This window comes from Coffea arabica, chromosome 7e (assembly GCF_036785885.1).
Source record: "Coffea arabica cultivar ET-39 chromosome 7e, Coffea Arabica ET-39 HiFi, whole genome shotgun sequence".
In the NCBI taxonomy this organism is placed as follows: domain Eukaryota; kingdom Viridiplantae; phylum Streptophyta; class Magnoliopsida; order Gentianales; family Rubiaceae; genus Coffea; species Coffea arabica.
In genome coordinates, this window is record NC_092323.1 from 9888525 (window position 1) to 9913539 (window position 25015).

Here is a 25015-nt window from a genome sequence, read left to right on the forward strand (position 1 = left end):
GAATCAATTCTTTCTTTCACTCTCTGGTCTACACCCTTTCCAAAGATAGATAATCACCATGTCCTTTTCGTCCTCGTCCACGTTACTAGTTTACCCTCCACACCAAAGCACGTTTCGCTTTCAATTTTCTTGTACAGACCAGCACAACCACTTTGATCATTTATCACTCACTAGTCACGAGGTGGGAAGGGAAACCTGTTGAACTTAAAACAGAGCTTTGCTGCTCCAGTTTTCTAGCTTCCCCCACGGGATAAATGGTGTACATCAAGAAAATTATTCTACTAAGTCCGGGTGTACGTTCCCCAAATTTAACACATGTAGATTTGCTGCGCATTATTGTAGATTCCAACCCTGGATCCCACATACTAAGAAAAAAAAATTACTCTGCTAATTAGTTTATCTGTGTGGACAAGACAAGATCTGGTGTAAAGGCACAGCTCTGAATCTACTGCTGCATCTTCCGGCAATTTCTGGTCCATTCCTATACTATACACTCAACCAACGGCCGCTCCCATATTCCCAGCCGGCTGGGATTTTTATGCAAAACCCAATCCCCTCAGCTACCGACCTTCTCCTTTACCCCCTCCCCACGATTCAGGATTCCCCCACCCCCGCCACTCCGTTCACCAAACCTGTAAAGAAACAACGTGCCAAGATCCCTTTTCCCACCAGTACCGGTTTCATTAAAAATCTATCCCTTTCTTCACTTTTTCAGGTGTCTTCTTATGTTGGAGTATTTGTTTCTACTCATAAATCTCACTCAAATGTATGCTTCAACAAACCATGCCTTCTTCCCTGTTCTGCTCCCGAATTAGGTAGGCTTTCTGTTTTCGAATTCAGATTTACAGGAAAAGAAGAAGAAGAGAAAAGAAAAAGAACTGACCATGGCGGCTGAGGATTCAACCAAGGGATCGGTTTACTTGTACGGCGACTTATATTTGCACGTAATTGAGGCCCGTCATCTCCCCAACATGGACCTCACTTCTGAGCGTCTCCGCCGCTGCTTCACCGTCTGCCAGCCCTGCATTAAACCCCTCTCCTCCGACTCTTCCGACCCCGGACTAGAACATCACCACCACGATAAGAAACTCATCCACCATCACCCCAAAATCATCACCAGCGACCCTTACGTTACTGTCTCCGTCCCTCAAGCCACTCTCGTCCGCACCCACGTGGTGCCCAACTCCCAGAATCCCAAGTGGGACGAGAGGTTCAGTATTCCCATGGCTCACCCTCTTCAGTTTCTGGAGTTCCGGGTCAAGGACAATGACGTTTTCGGAGCTCAAAGTATGGGGACAGTGAAAATACCCGTTGATAGAATCGCCTCTGGAGAAGTGATCTCCGGGTGGTATCCGTTGACTGACCAAGATGGGAAGCCGCCGAAACCGGACTCCGCTCTCCGCTTGGAGATGAAATTCGTTCCTGCTGATAAAAGCCCGTTTCACAAGCATGGCATTGCGGGCGACCCGGACCAAAATGGGGTGAGGAATACTTATTTTCCGCTAAGAAAAGGGCATTCGCTTACCCTTTATCAGGATGCTCATGTTACTGATGATGCCAAGTTGCCTAGGATTGAATTGGACGATGGGATGGTTTATGAGCAGAATAAATGCTGGGAAGATATCTGCTACGCGATAGCAGAAGCTCATCATTTGATTTACATTGTGGGTTGGTCCGTTTTTCACAAGATTAAGTTGATTAGAGAGCCCACTCGGCCGGTGCCGCGAGGTGGGGATTTGACTCTAGGAGAATTGTTGAAGTATAAGTCACAAGAAGGGGTTCGGGTTCTGCTGTTGGTTTGGGATGATAAGACTTCTCACCATAAACTCTTCATTAAAACGGTATGAATGACGACATGGTTATTTAAGTTTGTTTGCCAATGATAACTTCTTGCTTGTTGGTCGTTTCAACTATAGTTTAGTTATTAGGTAGGATATGTATTATAAAATTGTAATATGTTGTCAGCTGCTAGAATGTTGTGTTACCTTTGCTGCTACTGTTACAATTTCGGTTAAAACTATGAAGAATGATTCTTTACTTCTCTGACCTATTATATCCATAAGCTTGCTGAAGATTTTGCGTTTGAGAGTTCAAATGCAATTTTTGTTGCTATTGGTAGTCTAAACAATAGCTTTCGGGAGATCGATTCTGCGTTGTTTGTTCTGTCACTGAACATTCGACTTATATGCTGTCTGATGCCCTTGGAAACTGTCCACTAATTTGTTAGTGGTACGCTGCCAGACCCATTTATTGGTGATTTTTCACATGGCAAGTGCTGAACAGTTGGCTCTGGAAAACTGTTGTTCTACTCTGCATTCCAGATAAAAGTGTTCAATTACCTCTGTGCGGGCTGTGCAAGGAGGGCATATACTTTTCCTTGAGCATATCAATATATCATACCTGGGAGGACAAATTCCTAGGTTATGTTACATGTCAACAGGCTGCTGTCAATTCTGGGCAACTTATTCTTGAAAATTTGGATCATTTATATCCTTAAAAATCCAATATGCAAATAACATGTACTTATTGAATCTGTAACTGAAGTCCTTGGGCATTTTTTGTTTTTGTTGAAGTAATGTTTGAAGTGTTACTTGTTGCAGGAGGGGCTGATGCAAACCCATGATGAAGAGACCAAGAAATTTTTCAAGCATTCATCCGTGATTTGTGTTTTGTCACCACGTTACGCCAGCAGTAAGCTCAGCTACATGAAACAGAAGGTAGTGTGTACTATTCCATTAAGTTGATGATCTGGAGATATTTCATTCATCTTTGTTGTGCATTGAGTTACTTGTACAAATATTCCTAATGGTTGAGGCACACGCCATGACTGCACTCATAAGGATCAGGAAAGTGCAGGAAAAAAGGGGAGAGGTGATAGGTAGTTGGTTAAAAGAATAGAAGAGAGAGAGAGAGAGTGGATTGTTAGTTAATAAAGTGAAGGCTATTTTTACTGCACATAAAATTGCCATACCAACCTGCCCTTCAGGTTTTGTTTTGTTAGATGATGCCAGAACAATCTCATGGAATGTTTTGAAGGCTACATGATATTATAATAAAAAAATCTCAAAAGGGCTTTTGTTTTTATCTGACAAAATCCAATTCAAAAAGTCAAGATTTGCAGAAGAACTGGGTTTGGAATTAAAAATTTATTGGCTAATTACTTTGAGCTGACAGGCACTTGAGTTGCTGAAATTATGAATCTAATCTATTAGCCACATAAACAAATTTTCAAATCTGATTGTTAGCTATCTGATTCTTTGCCATCTAATGAGCAGATAAACATATGCCTTGACTTGTGTTTTCTGAACGACTGTTTTCAGGTTGTTGGCACTTTCTTTACCCACCATCAGAAATGTGTTCTTGTAGATACGCAGGCTTTTGGTAACAATCGAAAAATTACTGCATTTTTGGGTGGTCTTGATCTCTGTGATGGTCGCTATGATACTCCTGAGCATCGAATATTTCATGGGCTTGACTCTGTATTTAAGGATGATTTCCATCAACCTACATTTCCGGTGAGTACTTGGTGATTACATGCTCTTCTGCTCTGGCAAGGTTTACAACTCTCAATGATTTTGCAGTGAATGTTCATTTATACAAAGATTCTGAAATATTTGGGTGGAGCAACTGGAGAACCATAAAAGGTTATAGCCCAGAATCAGTTGCATTAAGATCCAGACAAACAAGGAGATTATTCACTTAGCAAAATATATTTTAAGTCCTATTGATCTTCTTGGGACCTTTAATAACTTCTACTCAGTCATACTGAAACACCAACAGAGTACAATTTGAAGTGCACTGTAAGGCTCTTTTGATGTTGTTGAGTTGATTTGCTAGAGATCTAGTTAATGCATGGTAAACTGTTTCACGTGTATGGGTAGGTTAGCTTATATTTTACTCATCAGTGCACAGAGTGAAAATTTGGAATTAACATTCCTTCATGCTAGGCCATGTTAAGCCACCATGCTTATCTTTTATACCTATATTGATTACCTGTTTTCTTGTGTTGTATCCTGTTGGAAGGTATGATCTCAAGTTCTCATTATCAGGTCTAGTTATCATGTTTCAGTGGATATCAATGTCAGATACACTAAGTTTGTCTCTAAGACCAGCTTTATCATCTTCTCAATTATTTTAATCAACTGAGTAGTTTCCAGTAAATTGGAAAAATATGTAGTGCCTTCGGGTATGGCTTGGATACAATAACCTGGCTGAACTGTAATGGATCACTGGTCACACTCTGTCCTGCATTATATGCCCCATGGTAGGTCCCATTCTCCTACCTGCCATATTAAGTCCAATATTAAGTACCAAGAATCCCTGGTAAGTAACGGAACTTTTGTGTTTAAAAATGCTTCAGTAGGCATGTCTGAATTAGAGGTAGATGGCAGTTGATAAATGCATCCTTAATCACACTTTCGATTATAAACATTGTTTCACAAAAAGTAACTACCAGAAGGACAGAAGGAAGTAGAAGAAAATTGATGTTTGCTCTTCCGCATTGAAAACACTTGAATAAGTTTCAAATGATGCAGCTTGTCTTTTCTGGTGGATTCATTATCTTAGTGCATCCTTAATTCTTTTTACTCTCTTCGTTTGGTGTCTCTACTAGGTAGGAACGAAAGCTCCTAGACAACCATGGCATGATTTACATTGCCGAATTGATGGGCCTGCTGCATATGATGTCCTCCTGAACTTTGCTCAGCGTTGGAGAAGAGCAACAAGGTGGAGAGAATTTAGTATACTAAAGAAGCGGATGGCCCGTTGGCATGATGACGCCATGATAAAAATTGAACGTATATCGTGGATACTCAGTCCAGCGCTGTCTGTTTCGAGGGATGGAAGTGATAAGGTTCCTGAGGATGACCCCAAACTATATGTTTGTGGTGTAGATCACCAAGAAAATTGGAATGTGCAGGTAGGATAGCCTATTGGCATGAGTGGCTGATGGTAACTCGTCAAGTGATTTAAGGACTTCCCCTGTCTTGTATTTTACAGATTTTTCGGTCCATCGATTCAGGATCAGTCAAGGGCTTCCCCAAGTACATTTATGGTGCTGAGGCAGAGGTCACAATAAAAGTCCCTCTTCATGCTTTTCATTCTTCTACATTTTTGGTGTTCTGGATAAAAATGATAAAGCTTTGGGCTAACATTAACAATTTGAAGCCATTGAGTTGTTTGCAATGTTTTCCATCATATTTCCTCGTTTTGCATTTTCTTTAGCTTTTTTGACTCCTTATGGCAGAAACTCAATTACTCGAAAAAGCTGGTGATAGACAGATCCATCCAAACAGCATATATACAGGCTATCAGATCTGCTCAGCATTTCATATACATTGAGAACCAATATTTTCTTGGCTCATCATATGCTTGGCCATCATACAAAGATGCAGGTTACATTTAAGAGTTTTGCTGCATTTATGACTTTTTAATTCTAAGTTACAAAGATATGTTCTTGGACATAGTAGCATCCTTTATACACAAAATCCATTGTTTGATCATCATTTTCCTCAAGATAGAGTTTATATGTCCAGGAGCTGATCATCAAATCCCAATGGAGTTGGTGCTGAAAATTGTGAGTAAGATAAGAGCTGGGGAGAGATTTGCGGTGTATGTTGTTGTACCGATGTGGCCTGAGGGTGATCCCAAAACAAATAGCATGCAAGAAATTCTTTTTTGGCAGGTAACATGCCTCCAACTTTGCTCAAGAATGATTTTGCAAAGGTTAATTGATGTCTAGTTAGTGGCCTATATTGGGAACTGGACATAGAGATCATATTCGTGACATCTTTACTTTTAACAGAACCAGACAATGCAGATGATGTATCAGATTATAGCTGAGGAGCTTAAAACCATGAAACTTGTTGACTCTCATCCCCAAGATTATTTGAATTTCTATTGCCTTGGCAAGCGTGAGGAGATTCCAGATACGATTAGTCAGTCTAGTGGAGATGCTGATAAGGTAATAATCCAAATGAAAATTCTCTGGGTTTTATTTCAATATGCAAATATGTGCTAAGTTGATGTTTGTTGAGTAATGTGTAGAGATTCACCAAAAACCTTTAAAAGTTGATGTTGAATTATTTGGTTGTCTGATACTTGGTTTGGCTTATAGCAGGCTACTATTATGTTCTATTCTTTCACCTAAAGTGTACTTCACCCTCAGAATCTAGGCATCACTGCTACTGATAGGAACCTGGCCACCTTCCAACTACCCAAGCGTTCACTATCATGAAATTGATATAATGCCTTGCCTGAAAAGGACAATAACTAATCAGCCTTTGTAAGTAGTCTCCAATGGGAAGAATTGAATGTGTATGATCCACTCTTTGTTGCTTCCATTATGTGACAAGTGGTTGGGATTTAACAGAGTTGTTACTCTGGTACACTTGGAGGTGCATCATTTGGTTACATGGGAGCTGAGTCTTGTAGGTGGTGTTATTATGATTCAGAAAAATCAATGAATTTTTCTCTAGCAACCATTGATGAGCATGGGAGTTGTATTCTTATGCTAGAAGGTTTTGCCAACATTATACTTATTTTGCAAGCAGGTGTCTGACTCCATGAAGTATAAGCGCTTTATGATATACGTTCATGCAAAAGGAATGGTAGTGGATGACGAGTATGTAATCATAGGGTCTGCAAATCTGAACCAAAGATCTATGGCCGGCACAAAAGACACTGAGATTGCTATGGGTGCATATCAGCCCCACCACACATGGGCCAAAAAAACCCAGCATCCGCGTGGGCAGGTTTGCTCATCTGCTTCTGCTTGTGCATCATTACACATCAGCCTTTGAAATGAACTTTGTGATTGTGAAACAAATTCTCCTGTCATTATTTCTGACTTGCGAAACTGCAACTGTGAAAAGCGATACAAGTCTTTGCATCCAGCACTCATTTTCCTCATTGTGATCTCTCTACATCTCTATCTAGATATATGGCTACAGAATGTCACTGTGGGCTGAACACCTTGGTCTGGAGAATGAGGAGAAACATTTTGAAGATCCCCAAATGTTGGAATGCGTGAAAAGAGTTAATGAGATTGCTGAAGATAACTGGAAGAGATACACGGATGAGAATTTCAGCTTGCTGCAAGGCCATCTTCTCAAGTACCCAGTACAGGTAGATGCTGATGGCAAAGTAGGCCCCTTGCCGGGATGCGAAACTTTCCCCGATGTCGGGGGTGGAATAGTTGGAACTCATTTCACTGCTATTCCTGACGTCTTGACAACATAGTACACTTGATCATTGAGACCAAGAAGTTTGTGAAAATGGCATCTGGTAGCCAGTTGCATATCTGTGCAATAAATCTGGAGTGGTTGTATGGGTTGTTTGGGTGTAAAGTAGACGTGTTTGTACATGTACTGGTATTATGGATGCAAAAAGGGGAAAATAAGAGAGAAGTTGTACTTGATTGTAAAAAGATTATTCATTATTTGGTTGATTCTTTTCTTCTTTACCCGTATTTGTAAAGGCACGGTGTTTTGGCTGGTCGTGTAAATTTGAGTGCTGTTGAATTGAGCGCTTGTGGTTGCCCTTTTACGGAAAGCTCTGAGCACACTTGGTTAAAGCAGAATCGGGACTTTCTTGAGGATGAAAGCCAAATGGAGCATTTGCGTTAAGCTTTTCTTTAATCAGACAGATTCTTGTATTCTATTTGCTTATCAGATTCTTGCGATCCAGTTGTTTAATACTGAAACATATGCATGCGATGGTATGTTTCTGAATATATGTTTCATATACAAAGCGTGAAGCTGCATGTCCAACATCACTAAAGACAAGCAAAAAAGCTATTAATAAGTAGGCTGTACGAGTTGTGAGACACCGGACTTTGATGCTACCTTGATGAAAAGTAAATGGTCCGACTTGCTTTTCACTCGACTGAGAAGGGGAAGGTAAATCTGATTTGTTTTTCTTCTTGCTGTATCTATTTACTATTTTAAGGGTTGACTGACGAGCACCTTAGGGCACCAGTAAAGTAGGATGTCAAATATTAAAAGAAAAAGTGAAATAAATCAACAAAAATTTAAATACAAGGGAATAACAGATATGAATGCGTTCAGTGTTAACTGGATAGAATGTTATTCGAAATATTATTTAGAATAGTATTGGGATGTCTTTTTCGATTTGCCAAAAGAGAAATAGTTCTAGACTGGATACAATGGTAAAATAAAATTACTGAATGCATTTGGATAGGAATTATTTACTTGCACAACAAAAACCATTTTTTAACACACTTTTTTATATTTTAGTTATTTTTTTTTATCTTTTATACATTACATAAAAAAAAATTTATTACAAAATTTATTTTAAATAATTTATAATCCAAACGAGTATTAAAATGTCTACATAGTTTTTTTAAAGAAAATACAAAGTTGGAGGGGTTCCAATGACATTTTATCAAAGTCCGAGGATGCACCACTAATACCTCAAGTATTCCACGCTATAAAAGGCACGACTTGGTGGGCAAAATTTCTTTCCTATTGGAATCTCGCGATTTTAGGGTTCTTCCGCCGACTCCCTTCATCGAGATGGTAAACCCTTCTTTAGCTCGAACCTCTTCTCTTAGGTTTTTGTACATCTAAGATAAGGATTAACTTGTAAAATGCTTTTTCGTCTTCCTTCTGTTCTTTGCAGGCTGATTCTCCTCGCAAAAGGTAATTATATCTGGCTTTCTTGGTATTTGTTTTTGGCTTTCGGAATTTCCTGAATACGTGAATGCTCGTCTTGAGAAATGCGTACTGTAGGATGCATTTATGGCTTCGCTTGACATGTAATTTTAATTGATATAGAGATACTGAAGTTTTTCTTTGGTGAAGTTAATCAACAACAGTATCGATACATTTTTGGAAGTAATAAAAAAATTAGGAAATTAGTAATGTGGGATTTTTTGCTTTGAAATGGGAGCGAAAATTTTTTTGGAGCTGAGTAAGAGTCAATTTTCTTAGGAATTCTTGGCTAATCGTAACTCTATTCAGCTTCAAACATTGATCTTATTAAGTTGCCAATTGGGGCCATGAATTTTTGAAAGATTGAGTTTAAGATATTCTTTGCTGCTGCTACAAATGAATATTTGGCAAATTCGAAGCTAAATAAAATGATCACATTCTGTTTTGCAGATCATTAACAAAAAAATTGTGTCACTTTCCATTCCCCCCCCCCCCGCCCACCCGGGAGCCACCCACCCCCAAAACCAAAAAAAAAGGAAAAAAGTACCAGAACAATGAAATGGAAATCTTTGCAAGAATCTGTTTTGCTGCATTTAGCCCTTCTCCTGCTTTTGGATTTGTTGCTACGGATTCACATGAAACTTGGTAGCATGGTTCGATTTTAATTAAGCTTACTCCATGGTGTATGTTCATACTGCAGTGTCTCCCCTAACAAGTTATCATTAATCAGGTACTCAAGGTCTCCCTCTCCTTGGGAAGAAAAGTCAAGGTCCCCAGTGCGCTCAAGGTCTAGATCAAGATCCAGGTCTCGGTCGTGGCCAAGGCCAAAGGCTACATCTAGGTCAAGGTCCAGATCTACGTCCAGGAGTCGTGGGAGGTTAATATTAGCTTTGCAAGTGCATCATAAAGGCTGTGCTGAAAAGATGTTTCCTTGTAAGATGGCATAGCTTTGTCTAATGGACTTATTTCAACTTTTGGTATATTTTGCAGGACTGAGAATGCCATTAATTCTGGGAATACACTTTATGTGACTGGCCTGTCCACACGGGTCACAGAAAGAGATCTCGAAGATCATTTTTCGAAGGAAGGAAAGGTCAAATGGTTACTTAGTTTCTCTAACTTGGTGGTCAGAGTGCTTTTTTTGTTACCCGGGGGGGAAAAAAAGTTAGTAAGACGATAGGTAGTAAAACATAATAAGTTGGTAAAATTGGGCATAAAAATTGGTTAAATATATCACTGCAACTGGGAACATTAGTTGAATGACTAGATATTATGGCTAATTGGGATTGCAAAAAGAATTTCCACAGAAAGGCCTTTAAGTTTTCCAGGTGGAGTTGACTGTAAAAAAAATGCTTAATGCTCTGTTAACTTCGCTTTTGTTCTCCAGGTGAAATCAGTTTTTCTAGTTGTGGAGCCACGTTCTCGTGTGTCTCGTGGCTTTTCTTTTATCACGATGGATAGTGCTGAGGATGCCAATCGGTGCATCAAACATCTGAATCAGTCAATTCTTGAGGGCCGATACATAACTGTGGAGAGGGTGAGTTACCTCTACATTAGTGGTGAAGAATGATGTGTTTACTGGTTATCAGTCCTCTTGACTTGGAGGTTTTCTGGTTATATTCAGAAGACATTGCGTCAGCTGTGTTGGCAGCAATCAAAGATGATGAGTTCATCCATTCCAACAATTTAGTCAAACAGCTTGATCAATGGCCAGCTAAAACAGCTTTTCTTGTGCATCTGATCAACTAAACAATGCAACTATATTGCCCAACTCTCAACTATACAACCTCAGCAAATACTTTCAACTCTCAACTAATCAACGGTCATTATCAACATTCTAATCAGGCTTTATGGTATCTAATACCTGGCATTGGTTTTCTCATTTTTCTTTGCATACTAGATTGGGAAGCCTCCCAAGAGAATATGTTTTGAAAATGCTGTTAATAAACCTAGTCGTTATGTTTGTAGTCCCTTCACTAAGCCCAGAGGTGAGGCTTTGAGCGAAGGTTTTGGATAAGGAAAAGGGGATGGTGGGTGATGTGGTTTTGAAATTCTAGAAGTGCATTTGTTATTGTTGATTTTACCTCGTACTTCTAAAGTTTGTATTCATGCGCATGTCTGTCTTATTTTATGTCAAATTGTGCTGTTACTTGCACCTCTTTAATACCCATGAGTAGAAAAGCTGATGAAAGTGTTGTCTAGGGGTGTGTATTCTGCTCTGCTTGGTTTTTCGCGTGTTTTGGTGGATTGAGGCTTTTTACTCTCTTTTCAGTCCCGGAGGAAACGGCCTAGGACTCCAACACCTGGTCATTATCTTGGGCTTAAAAGCAGTAGGGGCGATGGTGAGTTCTTGTCAGCTTGTTTCTAAAAGTGTTTTAGCAATGCTTATGCATATGTTCTTAGAAGTACTAAAGTCCCGATTTGTTTGTGTGCAAGGTTTTCGTGGTGACCGTGGTAGGTATCGCGGAGGATCTAGCCATGATGACTATGGGTATCGGAGGTCTCCCAAGCGATCACCTTATCGCGGCGGACGTGATTACTCCCCCAAGCGATCACCATATGGTGGAAGGTCAAGAAGGGATAGGTCAAGGTCCTATTCTCCTTACCGTAGTCCTGAAAGGAACTATGCTCGTGGCTCTAGATGAAACTTGGTACCAGGTTTTGGTATCTGTTTATGGGGAAAACTGTTTCATAGATTTTTTTCGGTTGTTTTCTTGGTAGGATTGGAATGAGGATGCTTGGATTGTTTACTTCTGTTGTTGGTCAGGTGTGTGCACTTTTTTATACCCTGTTAGCTAAGTGTGGATGTCCTGAAATGATAAAACATCTGTATTAGGTCATCATTTGACCAGTTTCATGCTAAGCTCTTGAATTTGGCTTGTAAATCACTGTTATATTGGTGAACTTGAGTGAGCAAAGTTAGATGAACCCTTGGGTTAAAGGCGCTCCAGATGTACATTTCAATAGGCTCTGTTCCACTGAATAGGGCTTGTAGCGCATCTTTGCTAGCCGCTAGAATTTATAGGCAGCCTTTCAAAAAGGATGGCTTTGTTGTCTGTTAGTAATGTATGGTTTGCCATGCCACTTTGCAGCTTTCGGAAGCAGCAAACCTTGTCCTCTTTGCAGCTTATGGCGAGAGCGAACCTCATCCCTCTTCTTAGGACTGCTGCTTCAACTATAGATTCGTTTCCGCGTCATGTTCTCTTTTCGTGTTTTGTCACTTTTTATAGTTCTCCTAGCAAAACTGTATTCTTAAAGGAGGTAATAAGCAACATTCAAACGTAGGACTGCTGGCCCAAGGCAAAGGTAACGGAAAAATAAACAGAGAAAAACAATGCCCAAGCTTATTGCGGGTGCAGTAGCATGTCAAAAACACTCCTTCAGCCTCTCTTGACTGCCCCTGCCTTCTAGGTTGCTGGTTCCCATTCTGTATGCCAAGTTGAATGCAGCATGCCAAAACATGCCTCAATTTGTATTTACTCTGTCGAGCTTTTGGATTGATGATAGCTTTAAGTGAACAGATTTGGTTGCATCTTGAACCCGTTTCTTCTCCGAGCTTGGAATTAGATCACATCAAAGAGTTGAATAGATGAATACCTGTAGCTGGGTAATCAAACAGCTTTCCCACCTTACCTGGTAGATTTGTAATGGAATTGGCTTTACAAGTGGAATGCTACCTGTTGGCTGTGATCTGTGGGCGTACGACGGAAGTATGTGATTGTGATGTCTTGCGTTTGGCCCGCTCGCTTGGTCCGCTGGACAAAGATGGCTTGACGCCAGCCCCTTCCCTCCACGTGACAAACACGTACTTGGCTTCTTTTTTTATTTTTTATTTTTTCCCCTCTTTTTTTGATGGACGCAATACAACGTTAAAAGGAAATACGAAAAAGGTATGGAATCTTTATCTTCTTCTGTCTCCTAAATTTCTAATTATGTGTGTCGATTTTTATCAATAACAAAAGGATGGAATTGGGTCAGCTAATACATTATCTATCAACTTATTAGTTAAGGAGTGATGCCTGATTATAGAAGATAAGACCTCGATAAATAAATAAATAAAACAATATGAGACATGAGCTATAAAAAAACAAAAATTCGAATTGAAATGTTTAATTTACTTGGTGTTAAGTACTTGTTAATTGCTACTTATTTAAGAGCAATCTTTCTTTCCACGGGAGGGTTAAGCCCTATGCATTTAAAAAGCTTCTCTCCGTTCTGATGATTAAGCCAATCTTTCTTGACCCTGACAAACATGCCTTACTTTTTTGTTCGGAATTCGGTCGGAAAAAAAGATCCAGTTGTACGTAGATTTAGAAGAAAAAGAACTTGACGAAATGAATTCATGATTGGTAGAGCAGGATTTGATGGGAGTTAGCCTCCCGCGATCTGCAACTATCCAAGTCTGAATTACTAACGTACTAGTATACTAGTTTGTAACCAAGAAATGCTGCATTGGTTGTACAACTACAACCAAATTCATTGCACAACCATAAAAGGGATACTCTTTTAAGGGTAAGGATTAATTGTACGAGGACAAGATCCCCAAGCATATCCAAAAGGAAGGCAACCTGCCGTGCCCCAAAAAAGAATAGCGAGTTTGTTTGGATGATTTATTTGAGGTAATTACTGTAGCATTTTTTGTGACGTAATGTATGTGAAATAAAAAAGTGATTCAGAAGATAAAAAGGTGATTGAAATTTGTGAAGTAAATTATTTTGTTTCAAATTATCTCAATCCAAACACACTCAGTGTTACTGACAAAAACAACGATAAAAATAATCTCCAACCCTCAATTGGCTTGTTATCGTGGAGTGCTATCAAATAGCCGGAAAAGTTTGTTTAGTTCTTTAAGCACATAAAACGAGGAGGATTGTATACTTAAGAGTGAAAATATAAGTGAGAAAAATCATATTAGAAAATTTTCACTTATACTTCCAAAAAAATAAGAAATCATTCGTTCAATTGATTTCTTAGTAATAACAATCATTTAAATTTTAAATAATTGGACTTAATACAATAATATAAAGAGGTTCAAAATACTTATTTCACCATTTAACCATATAAAATTAATTTGAAGGTATAATACTCAAAAGAGGGACAATATAATGTGTGTGTCACTCACTCTCTCTCTCTTAGGGTACGAAACCATACTAAAGGATTAACTGACTATAATCAAAGTGGCATGCATCATCTTTGGACAAATGAATCTGAATAATATTAGTCATTAGGGATTGTAAGTTATTTGGGATTATTTGGGATATTTTTACTGTAGCACTTTTTATGATGTGATGTATGTGAGATAAAAAGATATTGGGAAGATAAAAAGGTGTATTGGAAATTGTAAAGATGATGTAAGCAAATAAAATTGGGGAAATATGAAGCAATCCAAACAAATCAATTGTTAAGAGTGAAGACGATGCCACGTCATATATCAAGTCAAAACAAAAAATTTACCCCAAAAAAGTAATGGACAAAGGTGGCCGAGGGCCCTGCCTGACCTTTACTTTGAAACGTCGTTACAAGCAACAAATGATGGGGGAATCCACCTCAGATTTATCAAAAATTGCGAAGTACTATCGATTTTCTGTACTTTAATCAATACAACTCCAATAACTAAGCTTACGCTTATCTTTAATTTTCAGGCGATTTAATGTGGGAATTCCCTTCATCGATGTTGTTCCTATAAATGCATATTCTTCTAAAACCCCCTCTTTCATTTTCATTTTCTCTTCATTGCAAAATCCTAATCAACACGTCGTTTTCTCCTCGTTGTTTTTCCCCTGCAAAATTGATGCGTACCAAAGTAGACATAATTTGCCAAAGTAGACATAATTTATTTGTGACGGTAATCGAACAGCACCGGTGAGCCTGATTCCGACAATGCTCGGAACCCAACTGAATTTCCGGTCTATAGCTGGCGTCGGAGCTTCTTGGACGGATCAGATGAATTTCTGCAGCTGCCCGATTTGGAGCTCGCATTGTTGTTCTTTAAGGATTCAATTTTCTTTTGGATTGACGTTAAATTCTGCAAAGCCGCATTCTTCTGGTGTGATTAGTGGAAGAAAATCTAAGTTAAATCGCAGAGTATGGTGTATGTCTTCTTTGGGGAGTTTTAGTAAGAAAAATGGCGACGACGACGACGATTATGTTGAAGCTATCCTCCTCATTTCAGGTCTAACTACCTCAAAGTCCCTGCTTTTATTCTTTCTTTTCAAGTTCATATTTTTTACGGAGACTTCTAATTTTGGAAGGTGAATTCAATTGGGTTGCAGCTTGTTATTTGACTAAATTTTGCGAATCTCAGTCGCATTAATGATATGTTTATTTGCAGTTAAGACTGCAGCTGAATTGATTTATTTCCGTGTGATCAGTATTAGTGGGATTGATTAACTGGTATATAGCTGAGGATGTCAGTGACCTGATGTATAAAATCTTTCCAAATAGTACGGCATTCCAGCTTTCATTTTATGATACTTTTTTTTGGTGTGTGTGTGTGTTGGGAGAGGGGGGGGGGTGTTAATGGAGGTGTCTAAATGAGCTTAAAATGTTGTTTTGAAACTTGACTTCAAAGGGAGAAGGTCCAGACGTAAACCTTCCCAAACTTAAGAAGGTGCAAACTTTGAGCTGATTCTCCCTCGCTGCAGTGTGCTCAAATTGTTTTGGCATTGAAAGAAGTGGGATTGAGCAGATTATTACATTTGAACATGATGCGTTTAAACACTGGGATAATTGGTGTCTTTGTTGGCTGCATCCCTGACCATGCTTCATTGTAACATAACTTACATGTCTTCTATTATTAATGCAGAAACTATTAGTCACCATCGGATGCGTATGCATGGGTTTAAAGAAGAGAGGACATGGCAACCATCACTTCACTTAGGTCCCTTCTCTATTCAACCAAAGGATCCTAGATCTCAAGTTCACCCTATAGGATCAGGTTTTCTTCGACGTTTTGAGAGTCCAACCATCTTTCTCAAGATTTCTTGTGATGGAGACTTCATTTTGCCAATCATTGTAGGTATACATTCTTATTCTCTTCTGGTTTCTTTTTGCATTTGGATATTTGTGCAGCAAATGTGACTGACCTTCAGTACCATTCCACCTCAGGGGAAAGTGCGGTTGAGAAGCTCATACAAAGCTTTTATGAGGATGATGCAGGGGTACTATTCTACCTTTTACAGAGGAACTTGTAGTTGTTTACTTTATATTTTGTTGCTAAATGACAAGCCTGCTGCAGGACTGTCCAAATCAATACCAACTTGTAAGGAATTTGATGGAAAATTCTGGTTATGAAGTAAGTACATAATCTTATGCATATTACTATTTGAAACTAAATATTGATAGTTCCACATGCCTTGTCTTGGTGATTGCAATATCTGTCATCAAACTTGTAGGTCCAAGATTCTTCTTTTGAAATTAGTGAAAGTTCTATTTACTTCATTTTTGTTGATTATTTGTGCTAAATGTTACGCATGTGAAGGGCTAATTACTTTGATAAAATTTGCTAACACTTAAAAATGAATCCTCTGTAATTGCGAGGCAGTTGCAACTTCTAAGGGAGATGGTCGATAACATATATTCTGTTCTCCAAAGAAGATAAAATTGATAAATGAGGAACTGAAAAATGAAGGTAAAAATGCAAAAGATCAATGGCATTTCATCAGGCTCTGATAGAAATCACATACATCCTTTACACCATTCCATCCTCATCTTTTTGCGGACTTTGGTCTTGATTGCCGATGAAATGTCATTATATCGCTTAAGTAGCTTTTCATTTTTGTCACCATTGTTCCTAATCATGTTTTATACTAAGGTTAATGTATTATTTGTGAAATTTGATCCATCCTGCTATTATGTTATATTCTTGCTTATAGGTTTCTTAATAATCCAAGTACAGGTAAAAGTAGTGAGGATCACAGAAAGAGTAGGTAATATATACTTTTCGAGGATATATTTCCACAAGGTGCGTAGAAAGTATATATGAAGCATATTTAACAGGCAAAATATGATTTATGGCGAGTGGTTGAAGTGACCATAAATTTGACAAACTGTGTAGCCAGGGGAAACCAAAATATTGAGTGTAGATGCACGTCCTTCTGATGCCATCAATGTTGCAAAGAGATGCAAGGTATGCTTTTCATTATCTATGAGACCCAGTATGCCTGCAAGATTTAGGGGACAAAAATACTTGGATGATTATTTGATACTATTTATTTTGGTCAACAAACAAAATGCAGCACTAGTCTATTTTTTTGGAAGCTTTTTGGTTGGCAAAGATGGATGATGTCATTGTTTATATGATCCAATGTTGTATTTTGGAGCCTATCCTTGGATAAACCAGAAATCTGTAGTTTTTCCTCTTATGGGGTGCATGAAGACTTCCTAGGTTGAAGATTGTATTCCCAACTCTTTTATCCGCAATAGAACACTCTCTTGAAAGTTGAATATTGGTCTTTAATATTAACCTTTGCTTTACCCAGAAGATGCCTTTTTTTTTCCCTTAAATCAAGTCACCTGGTCATGCTTTTCCCCTCCTCAATTTAAGCTGATAATTTAAAGTTTTTTAGGGTTCATCGTCTCAGATGAATTCTATTGTTCATATTTCTGGACTATATGCCATATTATATCCTTAGTTGATGTAGAAATTATAGCTCACTTTCCAAGGCACCAGTGCATCTACTGCTGACTAACTAGAATAATTGTGTCCTCAGTTGATGTAGAAATGATAGCTCATTATTCAAGTCATCAGTGCATCTTCTGCTGAAAAGCTTGCATAATGTCTTCCTAAAGTGTTTACTTGCATAATCTCTTATATTTTGCTTATTCAACTATTACTGTTATGCTGACAAAGAAATTGATGGATGCAGGCCCCTATATATGTAAATAAACAGATTGTGTTAGCAGATGCAACTAGACTTTCTTACGGGGCGGGTAGAATGAGCACTAAAGCTGTATTTGATGTATCTATGGACAGGTAAGAACTTGTTTTAAAGGCTCTCCTAACTTTACATGCTCAGTTGTCTCTGAATCTAAATATATCTTCTGCAGCCCTGCAGATGGCCCAGATTTACTTTCTGAAGAACTAAACATGTTGACCAACATGAATTTGGCAGCCGAAGAGGAAAGATACGGTGATGCAGGTATATTGGGAACTATGTAACCTTCTCATTGGTGAAGTATACTGGTCATCAGTCTCTACTGGTTAATTTTGAGCGCGTTACAATGCGTTTTATACTTGTTATTTACAGTTAAACTCGTACCTGCTAGCCTGTTTAATTAACGTTTACTTGTCTTTTCAGCCCTGTGGAGAGACAAACTTATGAAGCTTCGCAAATCAAAGTACGGGAGTTAGTTCATTTTCTTAAGGTATGCTTTATGGTTGCTTATTCCATATTCTGTGTCTATAACCAGTTGACATTGCGTATATCAAGCTCTCAAACAAGTAATTGATTAAATGCTGACTATGCTGTTGATCTATATGTTGCCATCGACAGATAAAGATATTTGTACTATGTTGTAAGCTGTCTTGCTTGCCTGAATAAAGCCCCAGTGTTCTTGCACGCAGGTCAGCTGGAGTAAATCGTTACAGGAATTTACAGTGACTGGATTCATCAGTCAATACATAGGGTTTTGTATGTACAGCTTTTGAATTCTCACATAAAACACTCCCTCAATGGAATTGTCTATTGTGATCATTGTTATCTAAGTTGAAATATTATTTTTTTTCTGGAGAGAATGTAAATTTTCTGAGTGTATGTTAATATTATTCTTAGCAACTAATAACCACCACTGTTTTTTTAAAAAAAAAAAACCACCAACACAAAACGGGGGAAATACTCTCCTAAACATCATTTTCTGATCAACTTTAGGTGATTAATATTGCACTTACCGGCCATTATAAAACAATCCCCCCCTCCAAACAAAACGAAGAAAAATATAACTTCAAATAACCACAAACGGTAAAAGAGAGTAATAACTACTGATATTCTACATTGATTACACCAAAATGGACTTAGCAATTGGCACTTCTATGACGCTGGTATTGTAAATTGTTATTATATTCACGAGAAGAACATAATAGAAAAGAAAGAGGGCATCTCTTATGTGTCCAAGTTAAGTATTTGAGTAACTACGTTTCTTGATCCAAAGGCAATGATTCTATAGCAAATATGAGTGAAGCCGGTAGAGGGACTTGTGTTGGCGTCCTGGCACAACCAAAGAATATATATCACACTGTAATCACAGGTGCTGGGGTTTAGGCAAGAAGTGACAGTTTATGTGCTTTTCTTAGTGCCTTCGACAAAATGAAGGGATTCTTGGGGTCATGTTGAACCTCAGGGGGGGAGGATGCCTCTCTCCATCTCCCCACAAAGCATATGCTTCTTCTCCGTGTACTGCATCATCTCCTACCTCGAGGTCCTCTTCATCCATTCTGAGAGCTACAACCCGACTAACTAAAATGCAGATCAAACTAGTAACTACTGCATTCCAGACAGTTATGAAAGCTGCCCCTGCAAGCTGATAGAGCAATTGATAAAAACCTTCTAGCTTCTTCCCCTCAATTAAACCGTACAAAAATCCTGGACCATAACTGATTGTACCAGAGCCGTAGAAGTCCCTTAGTAGATTCGGCTTTGCAAAGATGCCTGAAAGAAGTCCTCCAAGGATACCAGCCACGGCATGAGTGTGAAAAACGCCTAAAGTATCATCAACCTTCTGGAAAAATGCTAATTTCTTGTGCAAAATCATCATAGTGTACCATGGTATTGAGCCAGACATGACCCCCATTAGCATTGCTGCCCATGTGTCCACAATTCCTGCCAAAGCAATCACAATGTTACCTTTGGAGGTCGAGTTTCAGAACCAGGTTAGTACCATGAAGCAGAAATCATATCATCAAACTAATTTTTACTAGAATTATTGCAACACCAAACCTGCTGCAGGGGTGATGCATACAAGTCCAGTGATCATTCCCTGAACAGCCCCAATGACCGAGCTCTTCTTATAGTAAATCAGGTCCATTGAAAGCCATACCAAGACACTGGTAGCAGTGCAGAGATGGGTATTTAGCAAAGCAAGTGATGTAATAAGACCAGCTGATATCGGTGATCCACCATTGAAACCACTCCATCCCATCCACAAGAACCCTGCACCTCCCAGCATGTGAATTTTGTTGTTTGGTGGAAAATGTTGCCTATCGTGTGAAAGCCTCGGTCCTACCTAGCAATTATCCCCAGTGATCATATTAGCACAAGTATTAATCTACCAAAAATTAGCTTTTGCTGATTTTGATGATTCTCTATAATCACTTTCCACAATCAGATTTTGCAAGATTTAAAGCAAACGAGAACAAGGCCAAAGACTTGATCCCTTGTCATTTTTGAAAGTGGTGCCTAATAAGTGAGGTGTTGCATGAAAACATAGAATGCAGAGAACAGAACGAACCAAAAGATAGAAATATTGAGAGTAAGATGATTTAAGTACCCAATAAGCTGCAGTAAAGCCAGCAACACCAGAAGAAAGATGAATAACATAACCACCAGAGAAGTCAATAATGCCGCGAGTTTCAAGAAATCCAGAGCCCCAGATTGTATGAACCCCAACTGTATAAGACAACGTTAACCATAGCGGGACAAACAACATCCAGGCATAGAAATTCATCCTGCCAAGCAATGAACCTGCCAGCAATATAACAGTAATTGCAGCAAAAGCAAATTGGTACAAAACATAGTCAGCATTAGGCAGGAAATATTCTTTGTATTGGCCGAGCAGATACTTTTGGGACATGGCCTCATTTGGCTTGGCTAATATGGCAGTCATATCGGTCCCAAAAGACATGCGATGGCCCCAAAGCACCCAACAAATCAAGACAGAAGCAAAGGCGTAAAGAGCCATGAAAGCAGAATTCACAGCCCATTTTTTCTTCACCATACTGCCATACAAAATCACAAGCCCCGGAACACTTTGGAGTCCCACCATGGCTGCTGCAGTTAGCTCCCATGCATTGTCTGCCCTGTTTAGCCAGTCTGGGTAAGGCGGGCCTGGTTTGAGCCCAGAAGGTAGTGCTGTAACCTTCTCTAGAGCCATTCAGGAAGAACAAAGTGAGATGGGAAAAGGGAAATTTTGGAAATTTCAACTCCAATGGTGATCTATAAAATACAAAAGAGGTACAAAGTCTGCAAGGTCGATAAGTTTATGCATTGGAATGATCTAAGTTTTTTGGGCTTATACAGAATCTCTTAACATTCTTTGCTGTCGGTTTTTAACTTCCAAAGTCTGTTAGATTCATTCTCATTTCTCTTTTTTTTTTTTAAATTTTTGGAAAAAAATGTTGAAAATCAGTAGATCAATATTCAAGCCCTCCTTATGTAACATTACGATTAGGATAGTAATTATCATATATACTATCTGCACTAGATAATATATTTCGGTTACAATTATATTAGAACCAAGTTTCAGGGTTCAATCAAATGGAAAAGTAAGGAAATTTGCAGAGATATGTAAACATATTATGAAAACTATATATTGTGCTAGCTAAGGACAAATCAATGGTTGGCATTTAATCAAGATTCATTTGAGAATCCGCAAAAGGAGAGGCCAAGCCATTTGTAAAATTGTGATTGATGGTGACAAGTCAAGTAACGCAAGAAATTAATACAACACCACCTGCTACCAAGATTCATTGTGAAAGATAATCAGTTGTTTTTTCTTGTTATCTTTATTAAAACTCTGCTCATAAGGGGATAAAATATACAATTAATATGATACTGGCCAGAGGTGTGCCAATACTACAGGTTCCTTACATAGATTCCGTGGAATTCGATGGATGATGCAGCCAGTACATGAATCTTCTTTACCACCACCAACACCCCCCCCCCCCCCACCCCAAAAAAAAAAAAGAAGCACTAATAGGGGATTCTGTGTTATGCTTCTCACATAGTAACTTTAAAAGCAAATGGCATTCAGAAACTTCCAATGGGGGCGGAAAATTAAAGGAGGTGCATGGCCATGATGTGCAAAGTCTCCCAAGAAAATAACAAGAATCTAAATACAGATAACAAAATTAAGGAGGGTGAAATTAATATCTCGCAACCAATATAAATAAAGAAAACGTAGCTTGAGGAGACTGCAATTGGTAAACGTCTACCAGATTTTACCATATCAAATAATCATGATTACATTACACCCTCCAATATTAGTTGTCAAAATGAAGAAGAAGAAGAAGAAGGAAAAATGAAGAAGAAGGTTAATCAGCTCTCCGAAATGATGAAACATATGTATGTATGTATGTACATGACATTGGAAGGTCTGTTACAAACCAAAACCGATCGAATAATTGCGAAAAAAACTACAAAACAAGACTATCAAATCTTGCCATATCTGCGCCAAAAGATTAGCATGACGATACACCTTCTAAAAATATAAAGTCTGGATCTCTGTTCTTTTATCATCGCAAAACAAGATCCTCCACCACCTGCTGCTGCTGCTGCTGCTGCTTGCTTTTTCCTCGCACGATGCCCGATACTACAAGAAACCCTCTTCTCCTGGCAAAAATTCTGCGCAGAAGCACATTGGCCCATCAAAAAAGGGATCGAATCCTAACCCCTTAACCCAGAATATACATATATATATATATATGTATGTACAAAACTATGGCCTTCCCTTCCCAACCCCTCCTAAATATTTTTGATCCTATTCGTTAGCAAGTAACAACCCTCCTCAGAGCTGTACATATATAAGAACCTTCAACAAGGGACCAGAATTTTTGTTAGAAAAGCAAATTCTATAGCTTCAAACCTTTCCTTGAGAAGTATTTGCGTGCAATTCTTTAAAGCAATAATTTTCTCTACGTATGCCACGTGAAACAATTTTTTCAGAAGCAAATGCTAGAAGCATGGAGAGGCCGGCTCTGCACTTTATTGAGCAGTTCAGTCGTGGAGCTAGCGGGCACTAACGTTTACGCTTCGTGAATGATTGGTTGGCTAAGAAATCGGGTACAGTAATCAAAATAGTACGAAGAGAAAACCTCGGACCGCGTATGTTGCGTTTGTAAATTGTAGTAATCGAGCTGTTCAGAGGCAGGAAAAACACGCAAAACTCCTTGTTTTCATGACTTCTATACCAAACGCTTCTATGCCAAACGCGGAAAATGACGTCTTCTTTTTTTTTTTTTTTCCTTTTCTTTTCTTCCATGGGGAGTGTCGCAAAATTAAAGAAAAAAAAAGGGTATTGACAGATTGGCCGTGAGATTTATCAGACAAAGGGATAAGAGGAAAAATTTAAAAAAAAAATAAAGGAGCGTGAACCACTTTCTTATATACTATATATAATCAAAATAGACTTAGCAAAGTCGTAATTTGCATAGCAAATCATTATTCTTTATCATGCTATGGAAGCTTCAAAGTACAATACAAGATTTTAATACGCGAGTTGTTGGAGGAAAGTACACGAACCATTTCTGATCTTCAAACTCACTACCTTGATTTTGACAGCTACTAAGAAGTTCGGTAGAGTTGAGGCGCGTAGAACGCTCTTTTTAAGATAATGCGCGCCCCTATGGTATTTTTTAACTGATTCAGAAGGTCTAGCGTGTCGTTTTCAGGATGCAATAGCCCAACTCTATGGTTGTTACTTCCCTTTGATCTGCACAACCAAGAGAAGCAAAAGCTTCTCAATATCTTACTTTGTCCAAAGAAAATTAGAATGAGGGAGAAAGAAACGAGTGTACGAAATATAGTATTTAGAATAATCTTTTGTTGAGAGAAGTGCGTTAAAAAAATTTGTCCAAAGAACTTTACAATTTATAGGTTACAAGAACCTTTAGAAAATAGGTTGAATGCCCAAGTTCAATGTATTACGGTTTTTTCATATTTAAATGTAGTTAATTTGTAGAATTTGTAACCTAAAAATTGATTCATATTTGAATGTTTATAAAGACTCAATAATTCTTCATTTGACCAAATAATTCATTTGTAACTCCTATTCAAATAATTGTATAATAACTCCATTCAAAATGTATTGTAACTTCCAATATTATAATTCCCATAACTCCCAAATAAATTATTATAACTCCTTGTAAAGATTTGGTCAAGAAAAAATTAAGATTTTATTAAAATACACCAACACGAGTTTGTCAAAATCTTCTGTTGTTTGAGTGGTGATTATATTACTTATTATTGATTTGCTAAAAATTATTGTATTGCTCATAAAAAAAAGTTCAAAGTAAAATAAAAGAAAATTGGTGTAACTTGTAAAATATTGAATCTTAACTAAGAGTGAGTGATGTAAATGATGGGATTTGAATCCTCTGCAATTACAAGCACAAATGTAGTGGACGGCTAGATTTGACGGCTGAGATTGGCCTAGTCGCATTCGAATTAATCTCGACCATTGATCAAATTCAACTAAATTTCAAATCAATAGTCAAAATCAACTTGAACTCTGCAACAAATTCAAATGAATTCCAAATCAATGGTCAAAATCAACTTGAACTTGACTGGACCGCCCAAACAATCTATTGAATTGGTTATTGTATTGCTCATAAAAAAAAAGTTCAAAGTAAAATAAAGAAAATTGGTTGTAACTTGTAAGATATTGAATCTTAACTAAGAGTGAGTGATGTAAACGATGGGATTTGAATCCTCTGCAGTTACAAGCGCAACTGTAGTGGACGGTAGATTTGATGGCTAAGATTGGCCTAGTCGCATTCGGATTAATCTCGACCTTTGATCAGATTCAACTAAATTTCAAATCAATGGTCAAAATCAACTTGAACTCGACTGAACCGCCCAAACAATCTACTGTAATCCACTTGGAGAATTTTTCTGTTTTCCCTTTTTAAATATGTGGGTGAGCTATTGAAATTAAACTACTCTTATTAATAGTATTTGACAAGATGTTAATTATCTCATATTACGTTGGTAACTAAATTGCCAAAAATAAGCTGGCCACAGTAGGTATTTTTTCATACCTTGAAGTTAAAATAAACTAAAAGACGTGTTAGCACACCTCTGTAATTTAGATGGATTCAATGTAGGATAGTAAACAATCCTATTAGATTTTCTTTCCCTTCAGTGTAGGATAGTACAGGTGTTGTTAATTATAAAAAAAAAAAAACAATTATTATAATACTACTACTACGTCAGTGACAAGTCTGTAGTAAGCCAATGTGATTAGCTGTTTTAATGTTTTAAAAAAAAAAAAAATGACTGATGGTATTTGCAACCTCGCTTCATCATATTTTGACATTTTTGTCGTTTCAGTCAATTTATTGTTACATTAAAAAAGGAGCTGTACTGTGGCTGTTATTTCTGTTTACCATTTAGTGCTAATGTATGCAATAC

At 38.1% G+C, this 25015-nt stretch overlaps 4 protein-coding genes and 1 long non-coding RNA gene across 9 annotated transcripts; 3 read left to right on the forward strand and 2 right to left on the reverse strand.

Annotated features, from left to right (window-relative positions):
* LOC113702018 (phospholipase D delta-like) lies at positions 1-7524 on the forward strand. The gene is made up of 10 exons (XM_072058691.1): positions 1-1841; positions 2601-2717; positions 3321-3515; positions 4613-4918; positions 4999-5067; positions 5246-5393; positions 5535-5683; positions 5804-5962; positions 6552-6752; positions 6937-7524. The coding sequence occupies exons 1-10, from the start codon at positions 885-887 to the stop codon at positions 7237-7239; spliced, it is 2604 nt and encodes an 867-aa protein (XP_071914792.1). The 5' UTR covers positions 1-884; the 3' UTR covers positions 7240-7524.
* A 900-nt stretch (positions 7525-8424) lies between these two features.
* LOC113701984 (uncharacterized) lies at positions 8425-11557 on the forward strand. Its single transcript, XM_027222912.2, has 7 exons — positions 8425-8537; positions 8641-8660; positions 9403-9549; positions 9663-9765; positions 10060-10209; positions 10945-11014; positions 11109-11557. Exons 1-7 carry the CDS (start codon positions 8535-8537, stop codon positions 11315-11317), a joined length of 702 nt encoding a protein of 233 aa, XP_027078713.1. The 5' UTR covers positions 8425-8534; the 3' UTR covers positions 11318-11557.
* A 2589-nt stretch (positions 11558-14146) lies between these two features.
* Positions 14147-18399, forward strand: LOC113702491 (bifunctional nuclease 2). Of its 5 annotated transcripts, none has more exons than XM_027223725.2 (10): positions 14147-14844; positions 15478-15690; positions 15780-15832; positions 15910-15966; positions 16570-16635; positions 16729-16800; positions 17540-17646; positions 17721-17812; positions 17972-18038; positions 18167-18399. In XM_027223725.2, exons 1-9 carry the CDS (start codon positions 14553-14555, stop codon positions 18022-18024), a joined length of 1005 nt encoding a protein of 334 aa, XP_027079526.1. In that variant the 5' UTR covers positions 14147-14552; the 3' UTR covers positions 18025-18038; positions 18167-18399. The 5 variants fall into 5 exon arrangements, 3 of the variants coding, with proteins under 3 accessions (XP_027079526.1, XP_027079527.1, XP_027079524.1); XM_027223726.2 differs by having other exon boundaries at positions 18223-18399; XM_027223723.2 differs by having other exon boundaries at positions 14148-14844; positions 18238-18399.
* A 238-nt stretch (positions 18400-18637) lies between these two features.
* LOC113702019 (ammonium transporter 2 member 3-like) lies at positions 18638-21524 on the reverse strand. The gene is made up of 3 exons (XM_027222956.2): positions 20157-21524; positions 19607-19892; positions 18638-19489 (listed from the first exon to the last, which is right to left on the reverse strand). The coding sequence occupies exons 1-3, from the start codon at positions 20757-20759 to the stop codon at positions 18960-18962; spliced, it is 1419 nt and encodes a 472-aa protein (XP_027078757.1). The 5' UTR covers positions 20760-21524; the 3' UTR covers positions 18638-18959.
* A 280-nt stretch (positions 21525-21804) lies between these two features.
* Positions 21805-22735, reverse strand: LOC140011202 (uncharacterized). The gene is made up of 2 exons (XR_011818467.1): positions 22470-22735; positions 21805-22228 (listed from the first exon to the last, which is right to left on the reverse strand). It is a non-coding gene; the product is annotated as an uncharacterized lncRNA (long non-coding RNA).
* Positions 22736-25015: the final 2280 nt, after the last annotated feature.

Excerpts from the sequence above, each read along its gene's own strand:
- LOC113702018 (XM_072058691.1), top strand. The coding sequence starts at position 885 with ATGGCGGCTGAGGATTCAACCAAGGGATCGGTTTACTTGTACGGCGAC. Across the intron at positions 5,068-5,245 it reads TTTATGGTGCTGAGGCAGAG|AAACTCAATTACTCGAAAAA; the intron begins GTCACAATAAAA and ends TCCTTATGGCAG. Across the intron at positions 5,963-6,551 it reads CTAGTGGAGATGCTGATAAG|GTGTCTGACTCCATGAAGTA; the intron begins GTAATAATCCAA and ends TTTTGCAAGCAG.
- LOC113701984 (XM_027222912.2), top strand. Across the intron at positions 9,766-10,059 it reads ATTTTTCGAAGGAAGGAAAG|GTGAAATCAGTTTTTCTAGT; the intron begins GTCAAATGGTTA and ends TTTGTTCTCCAG. Across the intron at positions 10,210-10,944 it reads GATACATAACTGTGGAGAGG|TCCCGGAGGAAACGGCCTAG; the intron begins GTGAGTTACCTC and ends CTCTCTTTTCAG.
- LOC113702491 (XM_027223725.2), top strand. The coding sequence starts at position 14,553 with ATGCTCGGAACCCAACTGAATTTCCGGTCTATAGCTGGCGTCGGAGCT. Across the intron at positions 14,845-15,477 it reads AGCTATCCTCCTCATTTCAG|AAACTATTAGTCACCATCGG; the intron begins GTCTAACTACCT and ends TTATTAATGCAG. Across the intron at positions 17,813-17,971 it reads GGAAAGATACGGTGATGCAG|CCCTGTGGAGAGACAAACTT; the intron begins GTATATTGGGAA and ends TTGTCTTTTCAG.
- LOC113702019 (XM_027222956.2), bottom strand. The coding sequence starts at position 20,759 with ATGGCTCTAGAGAAGGTTACAGCACTACCTTCTGGGCTCAAACCAGGC. Across the intron at positions 19,893-20,156 it reads GCTTTACTGCAGCTTATTGG|GTAGGACCGAGGCTTTCACA; the intron begins GTACTTAAATCA and ends GATAATTGCTAG. Across the intron at positions 19,490-19,606 it reads ATGCATCACCCCTGCAGCAG|GAATTGTGGACACATGGGCA; the intron begins GTTTGGTGTTGC and ends TTGCTTTGGCAG.